This window comes from Cajanus cajan, chromosome 6 (assembly GCF_000230855.2).
Source record: "Cajanus cajan strain Asha chromosome 6, NIPB_CcT2T_4, whole genome shotgun sequence".
Lineage (NCBI taxonomy): Eukaryota > Viridiplantae > Streptophyta > Magnoliopsida > Fabales > Fabaceae > Cajanus > Cajanus cajan.
Window position 1 is genome coordinate 60665393 of NC_138522.1, and position 17987 is coordinate 60683379.

At 29.2% G+C, this 17987-nt stretch overlaps 2 protein-coding genes across 2 annotated transcripts; one reads left to right on the plus strand and one right to left on the minus strand.

The window, feature by feature from the left end:
- Positions 1–6654: 6654 nt before the first annotated feature.
- LOC109797468 (GDP-mannose 3,5-epimerase 2) lies at positions 6655–9818 on the plus strand. Its single transcript, XM_020357518.3, has 7 exons — positions 6655–6807; positions 7201–7611; positions 7712–7805; positions 7895–8024; positions 8142–8274; positions 8769–8976; positions 9344–9818. The coding sequence occupies exons 1-7, from the start codon at positions 6755–6757 to the stop codon at positions 9497–9499; spliced, it is 1185 nt and encodes a 394-aa protein (XP_020213107.1). The 5' UTR covers positions 6655–6754; the 3' UTR covers positions 9500–9818.
- Positions 9465–16822, minus strand: LOC109797778 (calcium-binding EF hand family protein). The gene is made up of 4 exons (XM_020357913.3): positions 16452–16822; positions 15612–15806; positions 14408–14589; positions 9465–13684 (listed from the first exon to the last, which is right to left on the minus strand). The coding sequence occupies exons 1-4, from the start codon at positions 16732–16734 to the stop codon at positions 13373–13375; spliced, it is 972 nt and encodes a 323-aa protein (XP_020213502.1). The 5' UTR covers positions 16735–16822; the 3' UTR covers positions 9465–13372.
- Positions 16823–17987: the final 1165 nt, after the last annotated feature.

Genomic DNA, 17987 nt, shown 5'->3' on the forward strand with positions numbered 1-17987 from the left:
AATATAATTAATAATATAAATATATAATTATATAAATTAATTTAAAAATAAAATATTTATTGTGGATCAACTTATGAATCACCATGACTTATTACAAGTCGGTGAATTGAACCAAATTTTATTTATAATCACTAAGTTAAAATAAATTGAGTTGGCTCATGGTTTCTGATTGATTTTTCCGGGTCAATAAAAAATAATATGACATCTTTTCAATATGAAGTATTATTTAGACTAATATGAAATGTTATTCAGACTAGTTAAATACATAACTCAGAAGTAATGTATGGAATAGCTTGCTGCGAGGGAAATATAAAATATGTGAATAAAACTTATTGATATGTTTGAGATTTTTTTATATTTTTTTTTATTGAGTGTAATGTATAAAGGATATTGATATGATGTTAAAAAAAAAAAAAAAAAAATAACAGCGTAAGATTGTGCATTCTACTTCTGATTTTATTTTTTTATCCGACACTCGTAATATGATTCGTTTTTGTTATATTTTGTTTTATACATGGCAACACTTTCTTACCATTATAATTAGGTGAATCATATATGCAAATTCGATTAAATATATTACAAATCAAAATTATTTAATAAATCAATTCACATGTAATTCATTTTTAAATAACTCTCACATCCATGGTATGGTGAGAAGAGTGGAAAGCCACGTACATAATATTAGTATTGTTTAATTGTGCTGACTGTTGATGAAATTAATAATGTTCATTGGCATTGTCACGAGTCTAGATAAGGAAATGAAAAAAAGATAGAAGGAAGGTGCGTGATGCATATTCTTCCAAATCCAAATCACAATATAATGATTTTCTAAGAAAGATAAAAACAGAAAGAGGAACGTGCATTTGATTCAGTACCACCGATACAAGTCAAAAAAGGAAAGCACAATTCCAACACTACTTTCTCCTTCGTCCTCTCTTTTCTTCCAATTTCCTCATTCTCTGTCATCAATGTGCGTTCATCCTCAATTATGTTCCAAGTACTACCAATGATGTTTTTATTTTTTGGCCTACTAAGACTAATTTTTCAATCTACTTCAGTTTTGCATTTAACATCTTTCGCAAGGAAAATTGTCTAAATTACTCTACAAACAATTTGTAGAAGATATAAATGTATAATATCACTAGTAATGAATAATTAGTTATTATTTTATTCAAGTAAAAATATTTATTATTTTCAAAAATATTATGTTATTTCGTTTATTATATAACTAATATTTTAGATTATATGTTGCATGTGTAAATTTTTTATTTGTATAATTAACATTTTAATGAATAATATTAAAGATGTTCATCAACTCACATAATCTAATAAAAGACACCAAAAAGCTGAAAACCAAACAAATTGAAAATAACAAAAATGGAATTTTTTCATTGGATTGGATTATATCTTTGACATGATTTTGAAAGTGATAGAGTTCGATCTGAAATATACATACATATATTTTTTTAATTTATATTATTTCACTTTTTGATCATTATAATCTAGAATAATTTTTTTTATTTTTATATTCATCTTTTTTAATTTTTTTAATTAATGTTGTTAATTTTTGTGTAACTTCGTTGCTCGTATTAACATGACAAATGTCTTAAACTTTATGTTTTAAATGTCTAATGTAATAATAGTATCCTTGTTGAAGTTACCTTAAATTACGTTAATTTATTATCTAGTTTTTTTGCAAGCAACATTGTTAAAGTTAATTAATAAGAATATGAGTCAATTTTCTTCAAGAGAAAGAAAAATGACATATCATCGTTCAAAAATTAAATATATTATTATCACATGAATTTAATAAACTCGTGTTACTCATATGAAAACATTAAAAAAAATAAATTAATTAATATATGGAGACTAAAAAAGATTAAAAAGATAAATATAAGGACTAAAAATATTTATTTTAAATTATATATACATTTAATTGTTATTTTAAAATTATTATGAATTTTTTCAAATTAAGTAATATATTTTAAAAATATTTATTTTATTTGTTATTTTCAGAAAACATATTTTAAAATAATCAAATTAAATAATATATATATATATATATATGTGTGTATTATTAAAATAAATCAAATACAAATATTAAGATAGTATTTAATTGATGCTATTGATATTATATATAAAAAATTAAACAAACTAGTGTTTTTATAAGATAATGTCAATGTATAAATATGTTTTTATCTTTGTAATATGTTGTATTTTAGTTATCATACTATTTTAAAAATTATCCTCGTAAACATTATCCTTTTTATTTTGGTTATTGTCATTTTATGTTAATTATTGTAATACATTGTATAATTTTATTTAATAATTGTTGATTTTATTAAATTAAGTGTTGTGGTGTTTTTTTTGTTTAATGTTGAGAAACTTTAAAAATTCAAGAATTCTTATGAGGTTTAGTTGTTTAGAAGTTTTTCTGAGTAAAAGTTAAGTTTGACCTGTAGGAGAAGGTATATAAGATTTTCTTTAAGATTTTGAGATTCATAAGTTCATTCTTAAAGAGAGATTCAAAGTGATAGTCTAGAGAGAAGCACTATAAAGTTAGTAAGATTTCTTTTCCTCTTGTTGACTTCTTTGAGCATCAAATCCTTCTTTAGAGTGTGGTTGATTTGTTGTATTTGGTTTCAAGGTGTTGGAGAATCGAGAATCTAGTTGTGAGGATCATTGTGCAGAGTTGCCTCAAAGAATTTTCGTTCTTCCTTTTTCTCTTTTTCTCTTAGGGTTAGAGGTAACGAAAACTAAAATATGATTTCTTGTTGATTCATGAAGTTGATCGTCATTTGATTTCATTAAAGCCATGGTTGCATTGTTGAATTCTTGAGATGTAATTGGTGTATGGTTAGTTTTGGTGTTTTGAAGTGTGTTAAGGTGAAATTAGTGATCCTAGCCAATTCGTTGTTGCATGTTACTATCTTGGTGAAAAATTAGTTGTTTATGATGAATAGATATGTCTTATTGTATTGCATGCTTGGGTTTCTTAATTTTTAGGTGAAGAGAGTCAATTTCATGAATCTTCTAAGTGCAAAATTCATTATCGCATCATCTACAGCTTTAAGACGCTAGACTACCTCACGAACGTTAGGCGTGGGTTGAATGACATCAAGTATAGGTGCCTTTGGAATTCTTTGACTTGGTGATGTCGAGCTCCAGTTGAGTGGCACTAAGCGTGATCATGATAAAAGTTCTCTACCTAGACGATATTGGATGCTCATGTTATGACACTGGGCATGAGTTAGGCAAAGGCTCTTTGCTTGAAATGAGGTTGGGCTTGGGCTTAGCCATGCTATGCGTGATTGCCACATGAGTTCTCTGTCTTAGTCATGTCGGGCACAGATAGATTGACGCCGAGCATGAGCGAGTTGGAGGCTTTTTATCTCATTCATGTTGGGCGCAAGTAGATTGATGTTAAGCATAGACAAGCCAAAGGCTCTCTATCTCAATGACGTCAGACGTGGGTTACTTGATGAAGATATATTGATTTTTGTGAATAAGTGTTAAACATGTATATGTTAGTTGAATCTATTACATATTGTATGCTGATATATGATGTTATTTCTTTAAACATTGATATAGGATAATGTATATTGATGACTGAAATCATTCATAGTTATAAGTTGAGTTGTTTATTGAAATGTTGAGGTGGTTGTGTTGAGAATGCTTAAGGCATTAAATTGTATTGTGTTAATTGATTTAACATTAGATGATAAATTGTTTTAACGTTTAATATCTCATTGTGAAGATATTGTGTTGTGCTGCTCTACAACCTTAGTTATTGAAAATATTTCTTGAGAAGTTGACTATTGAAATGAATTATTGAGTTTCCTTTAAGACCTTAGTTGATGTGGTATGAGGGCTAGGTTGAGCCATAATGTGTATAAGTGACCACAATACAGGGGTCAATTTGAGTTATACTGATTATAAAGTGACTGGATGTTAATTCATATGGGAACCAAGTTGAGTTACACGTGTACAAAGTGATCAAACCAAGAAAGTTACAAAGCTTGGGGTCAAATCCTTAATTAAGTACCAAAAAGACGTAATATTTAAAGGGTAGTCGATGGACTAATCCCATAAGAGGCCTAATTATGCATGTTTAGGTCGTGGTAAATTCACACTCAAATTGTTATGTTCTAACATGAATACTAAACTTTCATAGTTTAAATGACAAAATCCAAGAAGGCATGTTGATTATCCAAATTAGTTATTGATCTAGATGGTGTAAAATGATTGCATCGTTAGTTAGTTTAGTAGGACCAAATCACTTAAAATGCTCATTTGATTTGTAAGAGATCTTTAAGTTGAATGTGTGACCATACATGTTATGCGTATGTGGTTAAACTATTTAGTTGTGTGTTGCATATGCTATAATGTTATGTGGATAAGTTGCAATGTTGTTGATCATATTGTGTTGTTCACATACTTTGAAGATAGGTTGATGTATGATTGGTGTTGTAAGTTGAAATCATGTTGCGTTGAATAGTTGAATTTCAAGTGGATAATTGTTGGTGTATGTTGAGTTGTAGTATAGTTATATAACTCTTTTATACTTGTTGACTATTTTGAATTACTAGTTTACTTTTATATGTTTTCTTATGGTTGGACTATGATGATCATACTTGGTAAGAGAGTAAGACAAAGACAAGTTGGAGGAGGAGTTCAAGTTGGGAGCCATGTTGGATGGTGTTGTTGTTGTGTACTACCTTTGTGTAATAATTATTTTGTAATTATTGCTTGATCAATAACTTACCTTTACATTTTTGATATTGAATTACTTTGTGTGTAATATATATATATATATATATATATATATATATATATATTATTTACATGTTTAACTCATATAGTAATATTTATATTTTTTGTTTCGAGTAAATGAATTATAAAGTTTGACCAAATGAGCTATTACATACATTAACTTTTTTTTTAATATGTGAATAATTTATTTTTATTCTCTAATATTTTGTTTCAAAGGACTAATTCAAAAGCGATAAGATGTTATACAGATTAAAATAAAAAATGAAATATATTATAAAGATTAAAATAATTAAAAAGATAAAATAATAATAATAAATATTTTTTTCAACTTTTGTATAATGTTTGTATTTTTTTAGAATTGAAAAATATAATTTACTTTAATGATACTAAATTAAATTATATATTCTAATATAAGACTGAGAAGCAATGTAATACTTTAGGAGGTTGTGTAACTATGTAAATATTATTTTATGATTTATTTTTATTATTTTTTAAGAACAATGAATTTTATTACTTTTTAATATCGTTTTTATGTTTTAATTTATTAATTATCCTTTAATATTGTATTTTTCAAAATATTATAATTTACTTAGAGTTTTATAATATTTTTTAAAATATTATTTTTTATCTGTAGAGACAAAATCATTCCTTTTGATGTATTTAAAAAAAATATTTATTGTAACTAATATATTAATGCTAATTAAAAAAACTAATATATAATTTGGATTGCTTTAAATAAATAATTTAATTTATTTATTCTTTAATTAATGTATTTAATTTAATTTAATTTATTTTTTGTGAATAGCATTTAATATACTTTTTAGTAAGGTTTGTATAAAAGATATCTGATATTCTTTTTTTTAATAAACTCTAAAGGATTTAAATAAATAATTTAATTTATTTATTCTTTAATTAATGTATTTAATTTAATTTAATTTATTTTTGTAAATAGCATTTAATATATTTTTACTAAGGTTTGTATAAAGGATATCTGATATTCATTTTTTTTAATAAACTCTAAAGGATTTAGGGTTTATGTTTTGTTTTTATATATATAGTTATATTTTTAGTCAAACCATTAATGAAACACTTGTTATTACTTAAAACAATTGTTTTGCCAATTATCAAATAAAGACATATTTTTTCCTCACGTTACTAAAAAATAAATAAAGGCATGATATATAAATTATTATAAGGACTAAAATAAAATTACAAGAACCAAAATAAAAAAAAAAGATATTACATTTTACGAGAATTATTTTGAAAATAATAATTCTAATAAGACTAAAATGAAAAAAAAAAATATATTATACGTATAAAAAATATTTAAAGATAGTATTAATTATTATAGTTATTAAATGTAATATATAAGTATAAAGGTAGTATATAATTTTCTTACCACTAAATAAAAAATTAAAATGATATGATTTTTTAGTTATTAATTATAAAGATTAAATAAATCATGTAATACTTGTGATTAAAAATAGAGTTAATCATTTATATATTGCTAGTGTAAAATTTTTTTACACTGATAATTAATCATATCTCTTAATAGTGTCATGTCAGTTACTTATTTAATGAAATAAAAATAAAATAAAATAATTTAAAAAATATGATTAGTTACTAGTGTAAAAAACTTTACAATGACAATGTATAGGTGATTAACTCTTAAAAATATTATAAAGTTACTTGATAGTGTATTCTTTCATATATTAATTTTATACGTTAAATACATTAATAATTTTTTATCACTCAAACATAATATTAAGCAAATTATTAAATTTTTTGATAAGTCAAGCATAACATTAAAGTATTAAACACATTAATATTAATATTGATTTTACAAATTAAATAAGAGATTTAAAATGATTGAGAGAAGGAGAAAGAAAAATGTAGAATTGAGTTGTTTTTGAGTGGAGTGGATCCAATAGATGTAGAGAAGAAATAAATGAGTGGCTATGCCTATATATAGGAAACAGCAATGACACCCACCACACAACCATTTCACCATCCATTCTTCTCTTCAGTTCTCAGGTATCTCTCAAATCCCTTTTCTTCCCACTCTTTTCTTCAACCTTTTTCACTTTTAATAATGCCTCACACTCACTATTCTCTCATGCTGCTTATTCCCCTTCACTCTTTTTCTTTAATCTTCATAGCTGCCAGTGCCACCCATTTCGGTGCTAAAATTATTTTTTTATATGCACCCTTTAATTATTTTATTGCTTTTTTTACAACGTTGTTCCATTCCATGCGCCCTCTGTGGGGTATGATGTTCTTCCAATCTCTGTCGGCTGGTTTTCATCTCCCAAGATGCTGTCTTTGTTTCTCTGCCCCTTAAAAACCGCAACATGCATGGTGATGAATTTGTTTTCTTTCTGCTAAAGTTTTATGCTTTTATGACTAATCAATCGATGTGGGATGCAGCATGGGAAGTTCTGGAACAACCGACTATGGAGCCTACACTTACGAAAACCTTGAGAGGGAACCTTACTGGCCCTCTGAGAAGCTCAGAATTTCCATAACTGGGGCTGGTGGTTTCATTGCCTCACACATTGCACGCCGCCTCAAGACTGAGGGGCATTACATCATTGCTTCTGATTGGAAGAAGAATGAGCACATGACTGAGGACATGTTCTGCCATGAGTTCCATCTTGTCGACCTTAGGGTCATGGATAACTGCTTGACAGTTACCAAGGGTGTGGATCATGTCTTCAACCTTGCTGCTGACATGGGTGGGATGGGTTTCATCCAGTCCAACCACTCTGTCATCATGTACAACAACACCATGATTAGCTTCAACATGATTGAGGCAGCCAGGATCAATGGTGTTAAGAGGTTATTGAATTTGAACAAACATGTGTTATGGTGTCACTTTCAACTGCATAATAGTTTTTATCCCTGTCTTGATTAAAGATCTTTGGTTTGTGTTTTTTAGGTTTTTTTATGCCTCTAGTGCTTGTATCTACCCTGAATTTAAACAGTTGGAAACAAATGTGAGTTTGAAGGAGTCTGATGCCTGGCCCGCTGAGGTTTGTTGGTGATCCTTTTAACAATTTGTTCAAGTTATGCTTTTGTTATTCACTTGTATACAACATGTTTAATTTGTGACATTTTGTAGCCACAAGATGCATATGGACTAGAGAAGCTTGCAACTGAAGAATTATGCAAGCATTACAACAAGGATTTTGGAATTGAGTGCCGCATTGGGAGATTCCATAACATATATGGCCCTTTTGGGACATGGAAAGGTATGCTCTCGACTGAATTGCAAGTTTTTGCAGTTGTCCTATCTGAGTCAATAAATTAGTGGACATTCTTTTGTAGCCTTTTGGATTTAAGAAGTTTGTTGCTTTGTTATCATACAGGTGGAAGGGAGAAGGCTCCTGCTGCTTTCTGTAGGAAGACACTTACTTCCAAAGATCGATTTGAGATGTGGGGAGATGGATTGCAAACAAGATCCTTCACCTTCATTGATGAGTGTGTTGAAGGTGTGCTTAGGTATGTGTTGCTGATTTTGTGGTTGTTACGTCTAAATTAATGATTTATTTCCAGGGTTTCTCGTTTTAAAATTTAAATTATAGATTTGTGTGTTTATGAATGCTGAAAATGAATCTAGTCGAGTGCATTTGCCATTAATAAGCTATATTTTGTCTCTATATTTATTTGAAGTTGCTAGTTCTGAAGATGTTTAAGATGATCCAAGAATTTTCAATTGCCAATTTTCATTAGTAGGTTCCTTTGTTAAATCCAGTTGTTTAAATTGGGAAGAAACATTATTATCTCAATCAAAATCTATACTGAATTAAATGGAAGCATGAGGGATTTTAGAGACTTCACAAAAATTAAGATTTCACCATATGGTTGTATTAGGAAATACAATATAGTGTTTATCTTGTCAAGTATATGTTAGCTTCTTCATGTGTTTTGTCAGTTAGTTCTAAATCTTTGGTGAGATTTAAAACATTATGGTCCTGGACCATTTTTGTGTTTAGATTGACTAAATCAGACTTCCGTGAGCCCGTGAATATTGGAAGTGATGAAATGGTCAGCATGAATGAGATGGCTGAGATTGTTCTTGGTTTTGAGAATAAGGATATACCAATATACCACATTCCTGGCCCAGAAGGTGTTCGTGGCCGTAATTCAGACAATACATTAATCAAAGAGAAACTTGGCTGGGCTCCAACTATGAAATTGAAGGTATTGTTATTATTTTAGTGAAGCAAGAATACTTTGTTTTCACTTTATACAATTTATTCCTAGTTCTGACTTCAGATAAAGGTCATTTTAATTGTGTAAAATTAATTTTTTTATTATCTGGGAAAAAAAAAGTTTTACTGATTTTGATTTCTCATTAACAAGAAAAGGGTCATGGAATGAGATATACTTACGTACGTTTGTATTTTCCTATCATACATTTTCAAAGTGTTCAAATTTTACTTCACTTCAATGTCTGAATTTTGTAGTTGATCTTATCTTTTCTAGGGGGTTACTTCTGCTTTATGATATTGTCTCAATCAACAGGATTGTATGTTTTAGTCATAGTATCTGAATTGTCATATTGCAGGATGGGCTGAGAATTACATACTTTTGGATTAAGGAGCAGCTTGAAAAAGAGAAGGCTGAAGGTGTTGATTTATCAGTTTATGGATCATCCAAAGTGGTAGAGACTCAAGCCCCGGTTCAACTTGGCTCACTTCGTGCTGCAGATGGCAAAGAGTAAAGCGACTTATGCATGGATGTAGTAGTAGTAATAATAATAAATTATGTGTTGCAAGGAAAGGGTTCGTTTTATATTATGCTATTTTTTTTAGATCAGTTCGTGCAGCAGATGGTAAAGAATAGAGTGGTTAATGCATTGTCTTAGTGTTTCAAGTGAAGGCTTGGTTTTAATGTTGTCGAAATTTGATTTTAGATTTTAGCTGTTCAAGTTATTTCTGAAATTTGTTCACATGTTTGAACGAAGCTGTTATGTTATTGAATGCTATGTAAGCTTGTTTGAGGTAATAACTGCTGCTTAAGGTCATGCTATTCCATTGGAATTTTTTTAGTGTTTTAAATCTGAATATTTGGTTAATAATCATAAAAACAATGGTAAACAGTTTATGCGCTAACCGAGGAGATAATTTTATATTATTCAATTACAAACCGTTGTATATGGTAAAGAAGTTGATTCTTAAAATAATTACTTAAAAATCATACAATCGATAGTTTTGGTTGGTTGGGAATATATTTTACGCTAACAATGTACAGAAATTAAATTCTAAAATTAACATCTAGTGTGGATTTCAAATTTGTTTTGAACAAAATTTACTAAATCTTAATTTCAACTAGTGCTCTCTAATAAAATTTGAATTTTAAACTTAAGTAAAAATATATATATAAAATCGAAGTTTATGTACTATTATATTCATATCATAACTACATTGATGAAATAATTTTAGAGAAAAATAAATAAATTACTGTTATTATAAGATGCTATTATCTTCAAATTCAAATTAGATATTATTTTATTTTAAATTCTAATAAATCTTATTGTTTTTAAAATATCATTTTTAAAATTATATTATCGTCTTTAAATTTAAATAGTTTTAAATATTTTTATATTAATTTGATTCATAAAGAATAAATAGCATAGTAAAGTGATTTTAATTTATAATCAAATTATTCCATATAAAAATATTTATCACATATTTTCGGAGTTGTTCTTGCATCAACTATTGCGTTAAAAGTTGTTCATATTCAAGGAGATGGTTAAAACATTCAGACTCGGTGCTGAAAAATTGTCCTCTTCATGACATTCATATGTGAAGTCATAATAATGACAAACACAACAAAATTATAAGTTGTTTCTTACTATCCGAACTCATTCTAGTCATTGTAAACTCCATCCACTGATTTTGTCATAAATCATTTAGTCTTGAGTAACTCTAATCACCTGGTTGAAACGAACAAACAAGCTTAAACTTTCTTTTTATTCATTGGAAATATGAGAAAAAGCAATTATCCTTCGACAGAATGAATACAGAGGGGAGAGGTTACTTCCTGATCTTCACCCTTTAGAGAAAAAATAATATCATTATATAAGTTATGAATCATTCTTAAGATATAATGAATATCCCATATCTTGGTATAAAAAATGCGATTGTTGCGCCATCTAATTATATTAACATAACATGTGCAAAGCTAAAGATGACCGTACAGCATACTAGTTTTCGATTAAAGTGGCGTCGGTGGTTTTTGAAAAGGAAGATAGACAAGGGTTGGGCCATGTAGGGCAAGAAAGTGTCATTTTATGATTGTGATACCCAGAAATTGGACAATGGGCTTTGGATTTTATTGCTTGGTGTATTTGATGAGAGTTAGGATTAGGACATGTTTGTTTTATTATAAAATATATGTTTCAAAGCATTAAATTAATAAGTAACATTTTTTATCTTCTTCGTTGAATATAATTTTGTAAGTTTTCAATGAAAAATTAAAGACACACTTACGGGTAAAAAAATCTTCGATCCAAAATTATCATTCAAAATTGCAAGCGATAATTGTATCTCCAATATTAACATCAATGAGTAATTGAAGTGTTTATGTATTGTGCATAAAATTATCATTAAGGATGTTAATATTAAGGATTTAAACATATAAATGCATTTAAAATTATGTAATACCATGTATCGATCGGGCATTACTTTCTACCATGATTTAGGAGTCCTTCTAAGGCTGAGAAGTGAGAACCAATAATATGCTGGCTCCAACCTATCCATTACACTTGGATTTGCCGTTCTCTATCTGTCTTTCTAACTACACTGTGGTTTGGAATGGGAAGAACACAAAGGTGGTCCACATGAAGTGTGAGGGCGAACGTTAACCCTCCAATTGTTTGCTTAAACTGCTAACCGCATGTTTTTCACGTCATTCTCTCGGCCAAAATGATTGAAGCCAATGACAACTCATCTGGTAAAATTCGTAACTATTTGGGAAAAGCATGATGCCTTTCGGCTAAAGTCGATTTAGAGATGCAGAATTTCAGTAATTTGTACTACAAGATTATAGATTCTAAGTTTGTTGTCGCTATTTTATATTCACTCACAAAAAAATCAATTGACGCTTTCCCACAAGAGACTGTCGTTTTGATATTTGTATAAACGAGTTGAATTAAATTGTAACATTAAAATTTAGGTTGTCTCATTTAACTTGTTTAAAAGTGGCGCTTAAGTTTGTGTACCAATAAAAGTGGTGCTTGAGTTTAATTTCTTTATTTAAATTGTGACAAAAAAAAATGTATTTAAATATGTTAAATTTGAAGTTTAAATTAAAAATATGAAACTTGAATTTTAATCGTTTAATGTATTTATAACATTTTTATTTATTTATCCAACCTCTTCTTAAGTGGTTCATTTTTTAATTTAATATTTAATAGATGTTTTCATATTTATTTATTTATTTATTCTAATTTCTCATCACATCGTCAACTCTAATAGATACATATTTAAATATGACACCCATTTTTTTCTTCCATTAACAAACTTGAAAAGGGACCCTCTCTTTTAATCAAACCAAACCAGATTTTTTTTTCTCTCGTCTAAACTACATATGTTTTAATAACATACTTATAAAATTCGATACTACTATAATTAGTATAGTGGTTAAAAGAATGAATTGAGATAGTTCAAAATATAAAAAATTAAATTTGATTTTTATTACAACCATTTTTATTAAAAAAAATATACTTATAAAGCTTGAACTTAGCTGAGGAAGTTATAACTTTTACTATCATCATCATCATTAAAAAAGGCACTTTGTACCTGTATTATATTAAAAGAAAAAATAATTATTTTTATAAATAATTATAGTAATTTTAAAATAAAATAGAAAAGAGGAAAAAAATGAGAAGTTACTCATAAAAAAAAGTAATCTTAAAAAATTATAGAAAATAAGCAAGATAAAATTTAAAAGTAGTTATTGAAAATTGTATCCTTTTATATATTAGTATAAATTATTATTATTATTATTATTATTAAAACAAGTTTATTGAACATTTTTGGAGTATAAATAATCCATGAATCATTTAATTTATTCACACCATGTTCATGACTTCTCAATTTTCATGTTTACTACTTGCCAACATTATTTTAAGTTGTATTTACAACTAACTACTTTAAAAAAGTTTTTTAAAAAAATTAAAGTCTAAAATATCAATTACAATTTTGTATTTTATTATTAAAGAATAAAATATAAAAGTGAAGTAGATGATTCTATGCAAAATATCATTTATTTTCATTATTTTCCTTCCTCTCACATTTTTATATTTAAAGCTCACGATTTGAAATGGTCATCCATAATCAGAACTCACCCTATTTTAAAAATTTATTCAAAATTTACACTAATATAATAAATTTGAAGCAAAAATACCTCGGATAGGTATAGAAGCCCGTGAGCATGCTATTTAAGGTACCTCCGCATAAGTAAAATTCATTATACATTATAAATTTCGCTGCAAGAGGGTGGATGCGAATCCCAATTGCTCTGCAATGTAATGACACAAAGTTTCAGACATAACATACGATATGAAATGTGGCCCATTAACCCAACTTTCTCAAGCTAAGTCCTGATACACAGGATTAACCTCAAGCTGCTCTGAGAATTTCTCGAGGATATCCTTCACAAGTTTTGCCAGCTCTTCTTTATCTAATTCCACACCATCTTTTTCTTTTGCTATATCAGCAAAGATAGCGTCATAAAGAAGAACGACTGCCTCGTCAGCTACTACAGGTAAACCTAGTTCCTTAGCGTTTCTCTCCAGGAAATTCCGTATTATTTCTGTGCTTCCTAAGCCGTCCTTTGCTTCCTGTTTTTCCCACAATGCCTTCTCCACAATGCTGTTTAGTTCCTGTTCATTGGCTAATAGCTGCAGCATTGTCCACAATATAAGTTGATAAGAGTTGGCTGGACTTAAGTGTTCCAGATGTCACAAAAATCACAACCAATAAATTGAGTTATTTTATTAACTTCTACAATCGTCTCAGACGATTGAAGGATAGTGTAACGAGCATAAGGCTAAGGAGGGGAACCATCCCTCAAAAGCCGGCCCAAGAGGTTGGAGAACCTCCCGCCTTATAAGGCCTCCTCACCGACCTCCCCGATGTGGGACTTGTTACATTACCACCTCCTTCGAAAGCCAGCGTCCTCGATGACTGCACTCCACAGTACTTCACTCACCGGCACTTCACTCGGCCTTCTTGCCGGTCAGAACCCTCCGATGGTCAGAACCCTCCGTGGGTAGCTCTTCTCGATTTGGCTGGCTCTCAATGAAAGCACCATTGTAACGAGCATAAGGCTAAGGAGGGGAACTATCCCTCAAAAGCCGGTCCAAGAAGTTGGAGAACCTCCCGCCTTATAAGGCCTCCTTGATGAGGAGACCTCCCCGATATGGGACTTGTTACAAATAGTGGGATTAGGTACACTCTTTAATGGGTTTCTTATGTTTTTCAATAATGATGTTGTATTTTACATAAACTAAAAGGATGATCAGTCTCTAATTTGCAAAATATAGAAATAATGGTATAGAATCTATAGATATGTGACAAAAAAGACTAAAACTTAGTATTGTTAAATAATATATGAAAAATACCTGTCTTAGCTTAGAGCCATTAATGATTTGAATATTCTGGATGGAAACAACATTCTCTTTTGAAAGTTCCACTTCTAGATCTTGCAGTACAGACTGCAGAAGCTGTGCAAACTGTGCCTGACCCAATTTTTCTTCCCCATCCACCCCGTGTTTTCTCAACAAGTCATTTAGCTGAGGAAATTCTGCTCATTTATGCTTAAAAGGTCAGTTTTATCAGGCCGAGAAAATAGACTTGTATGCTACTGACAAATTAAATAAATCCTACATATCAAAATACAGTAAATACCACCTATTGTGATCGGTGTATATATATATATATATATACTGTTAATCAAATCAAACACTACATTGGCAAATGGCAAATAAGACATTAAATCATTAATACTAATAAAAAAAAGATGATGAATAATCAGCACAAGTACACAAAGGTCCCAGCCATGTTGCATAACATATGGCTTGTGATGACGATGTGAGAGCCACCTTAATTTTAAAGGCCAAAAATTATAACTGTAGAAGCCAGTGCTAGATTATAATATAAAACATCCTTAAGGCAATCCAAAAATTATAACTGTAGAAGCCAGTGCTAGATATAATATTTTTGGAACCTTATTCCTGTTAAAAGTACTTCTTAAAATTGCATATCCATTGAGAAAACCGTTCTGACACTACAAATCCACCGAGGAAACCAACAAACAAGAATGCAATTGTTTATTACAGATTATACAATTATATTACTTGCCTCTTTCAATCTAACAAAAAATTGGGCATAGTAATTCGCTGGAGCAAAGGAAAAAGGTGAGGAACCCAGGATATAGCAGAAACTTGCTAATGACAGGAAAAGGTCCATGAATAAAATAAAACAAATTATATCTTTCACTTTGATATGTCTAAATCACATTATGAGATTAAGAAATGCTTTCAATCCACAGACGAGGACAAGGCCTAAAGTACATATTAATCAAGATGAAATAGGAATAGCGAACTGTTTCATGCTTTACATCTTACAGATGAGGGTCATAGAAACAGAATACTGGTAATAATAATAATAATAATAATAATAATAATAATAATGAGAACATGAGATGAACAGACAAAATTGCAGCTGCAAAATAATTGTGTTATCCATATTCTATTCACCTGAAATCAAAAACCATAATAAAGAGCAAAATAAACACAATTTCCAAAACTAAAAAGTAAAATGAACCTGAGAAAGGAGGAACGCCCATCTCAACTCCCATCTGGACAAGAGCATTCCGAATTTCACTCTTGCTGATTTTCCCCTTGTCTTCCACATCTAAATCAGTGAAAAGATTTTCTGCTAGCATAGCAAAGTCATCCTCGTCCTCTAATAACATACGGAGAGTACTTCCATCCAAGATTGACACAACAAGGGGATTATCTACAGACATACATACAAATGAAAACCCGAATTTATTTTCTTGTAAAAATATTAAGAACCAATTATTTGCTCGTAAAAGCATGACACGCATAGATAAAACACGAAAACTAATCCAATTTCACACGTTCTACAAAGTAACAAAATTATTATCCACGTCACGTTTCAGTCAAATTCCATCAGACAGGGAACTCGAGGTTTTTGTGGCTTTATTTTCTCTACAATCAATCGTCCTAGTTCAGTCTTTTCAGCAACCGGCAACTGAAAATTACAACAACAACAGGGAGAGATCTACGCAACCGTGTGCGATAATTAGTGAAGAAAATAAATAGACTCTTTGCAATTTCAACTGAACGAAATAGTAAAATAAATTCAGACGTATTTCATACGAATTGAAAAGGAAAAAAAGCATCAGAATCACGGATCGATATTAAAGAAGGCATATCTTAATAATCAGAATTCGCACTTAATCGATCATCTACTAGTGCAGAGACTATATAACCTCCCTGCATCCTGAGATAAAACGCTAAACCTAAACAACTAGAATTGTTTTGTTTATTGTTTTGAGTTTTGAGCGCGAGGAGGTTAATCGACGCACGCGCAAGTTTACCTATAGTGCGTCATGATCAGCAGAAGAAGATAATAAACCTTTGAGTTCATCGGCGATGGCGGTGATGTAGTCTCGGAGAATCGAAGACGCCTTGTCCTCGGCGTACTCGGCGGAGCGGAAGGCGTGGACGTCGGGTGTGCGGAGGCGCGTGAGAGCAGAGGCTTTGAGGGAATCGGGTAATGAGAGACCGAAGAGAGAAGACGAGACGCGGGAATGGGCAATGTCGAGAATTTTAACTCCGCTGAATGAACCGTCGGGGAGGGACAGATCCACGCCTCTCAGGTTCGTTCCGTCCAGTACCTGCAATGCTGCGTCTGACATTTTTCGACTCTTTCTTTGCTTTGCGTTGTTGCTTGGAGTAAAGAATACTTCAACTGTTGCTACGCGTGACTGCGTCTTTGTCTCCCAAATCAAATTGAAACAAATAATATATATTAACCCTTTTCCACCTAACAACACTTGACAAAATTCATTATGTATTTTAATATTTTTTTGCAATGTACTATTTTTTTTTTTTTCCTTTTTGATAATTTGTTCAAGAATAGTTATCCCTCAACCCTGAAGAAAAATTAATAAATATAAACTTATTATAAACTCACTTTTGATTTTTTTATTTTGTGAATGCAATTTTAGTTATCCAAATTTTTTTATTGTGAATCTGGTCTTTATTATTTTTAAAATTAAGTAATATTGACCTACTCATTAACACTGTATTCTAAATTAAATAGAAAAATATTGATATATATATCTGAAAGATACTTTCAGAGAGTTAGTTAAACATGTAGAAAAATAATAATATTAATAAATTTTAAAATTACTTTTAAAGATTACAAACTTTAGTTAAAATAAATAAATAAAGCATATGTAGTGAAAAAATAATTTTATTCTTTACGTAAAAGTCAACCTAACTAAATATTTATTAGATGGTATCATTCACAAATATATTAATATTTCCTGTGTGTAACTTTGGATGACATGTTAATTAGTGGACTAATATTACTTATTTTTAAAATCTTAAGAGACCAAATTTATAATTAAAAAAATTTAGAGACAAAAAATTATACAATCGTGAAATTATAAGAATTAAAAGTGGATTTAACTATCTTATTTTCAATATATTTTTTTTCTTTTTATATCATATCAGTTATTATATTTTTTATTACTTTTTTATAATTTTTTAATATCTTTTTCTTCTACCTAAATCCACTTCATTTTGGGCTGGACAATTAGCATTTTCTTAAATATAATGTTATTAAATAAATAAAAGATAATAATAAAATAAAATAATTATTATAAATGAGATGTATAAAATATAAAATATTAATATTATAATGGTATTACGATTAATTAAGAAAAAAGTTAAATGCTTGCAACATATATCATTAAATAAGATGTAGAATTAAAAAAGTTTATAATTTTGAAAAAATAATCGTGTTAAGAATATTTTTCAAATCACTGAACTAGCTAGATACTAACATCACTCGCAGTATTGTATCGGCCGGAAGGATTATTTATTTATTAATTTTATTTTATTTTAAAGATTTAGAATAAAATTTAGTTAATGATAGAGTATG

Bases quoted from the DNA above. Each gene is read 5' to 3' on its own strand.
- LOC109797468 (XM_020357518.3), top strand. From the start codon at position 6,755: ATGACACCCACCACACAACCATTTCACCATCCATTCTTCTCTTCAGTT. The intron at 6,808-7,200 runs GTATCTCTCAAA...TGTGGGATGCAG, and splicing joins TTCTTCTCTTCAGTTCTCAG to CATGGGAAGTTCTGGAACAA. The intron at 8,025-8,141 runs GTATGCTCTCGA...GTTATCATACAG, and splicing joins CCCTTTTGGGACATGGAAAG to GTGGAAGGGAGAAGGCTCCT.
- LOC109797778 (XM_020357913.3), bottom strand. From the start codon at position 16,734: ATGTCAGACGCAGCATTGCAGGTACTGGACGGAACGAACCTGAGAGGC. The intron at 15,807-16,451 runs GTTTATTATCTT...GTATGTCTGTAG, and splicing joins CATCGCCGATGAACTCAAAG to ATAATCCCCTTGTTGTGTCA. The intron at 14,590-15,611 runs GTTCATTTTACT...ATAAATGAGCAG, and splicing joins GGGCGTTCCTCCTTTCTCAG to AATTTCCTCAGCTAAATGAC.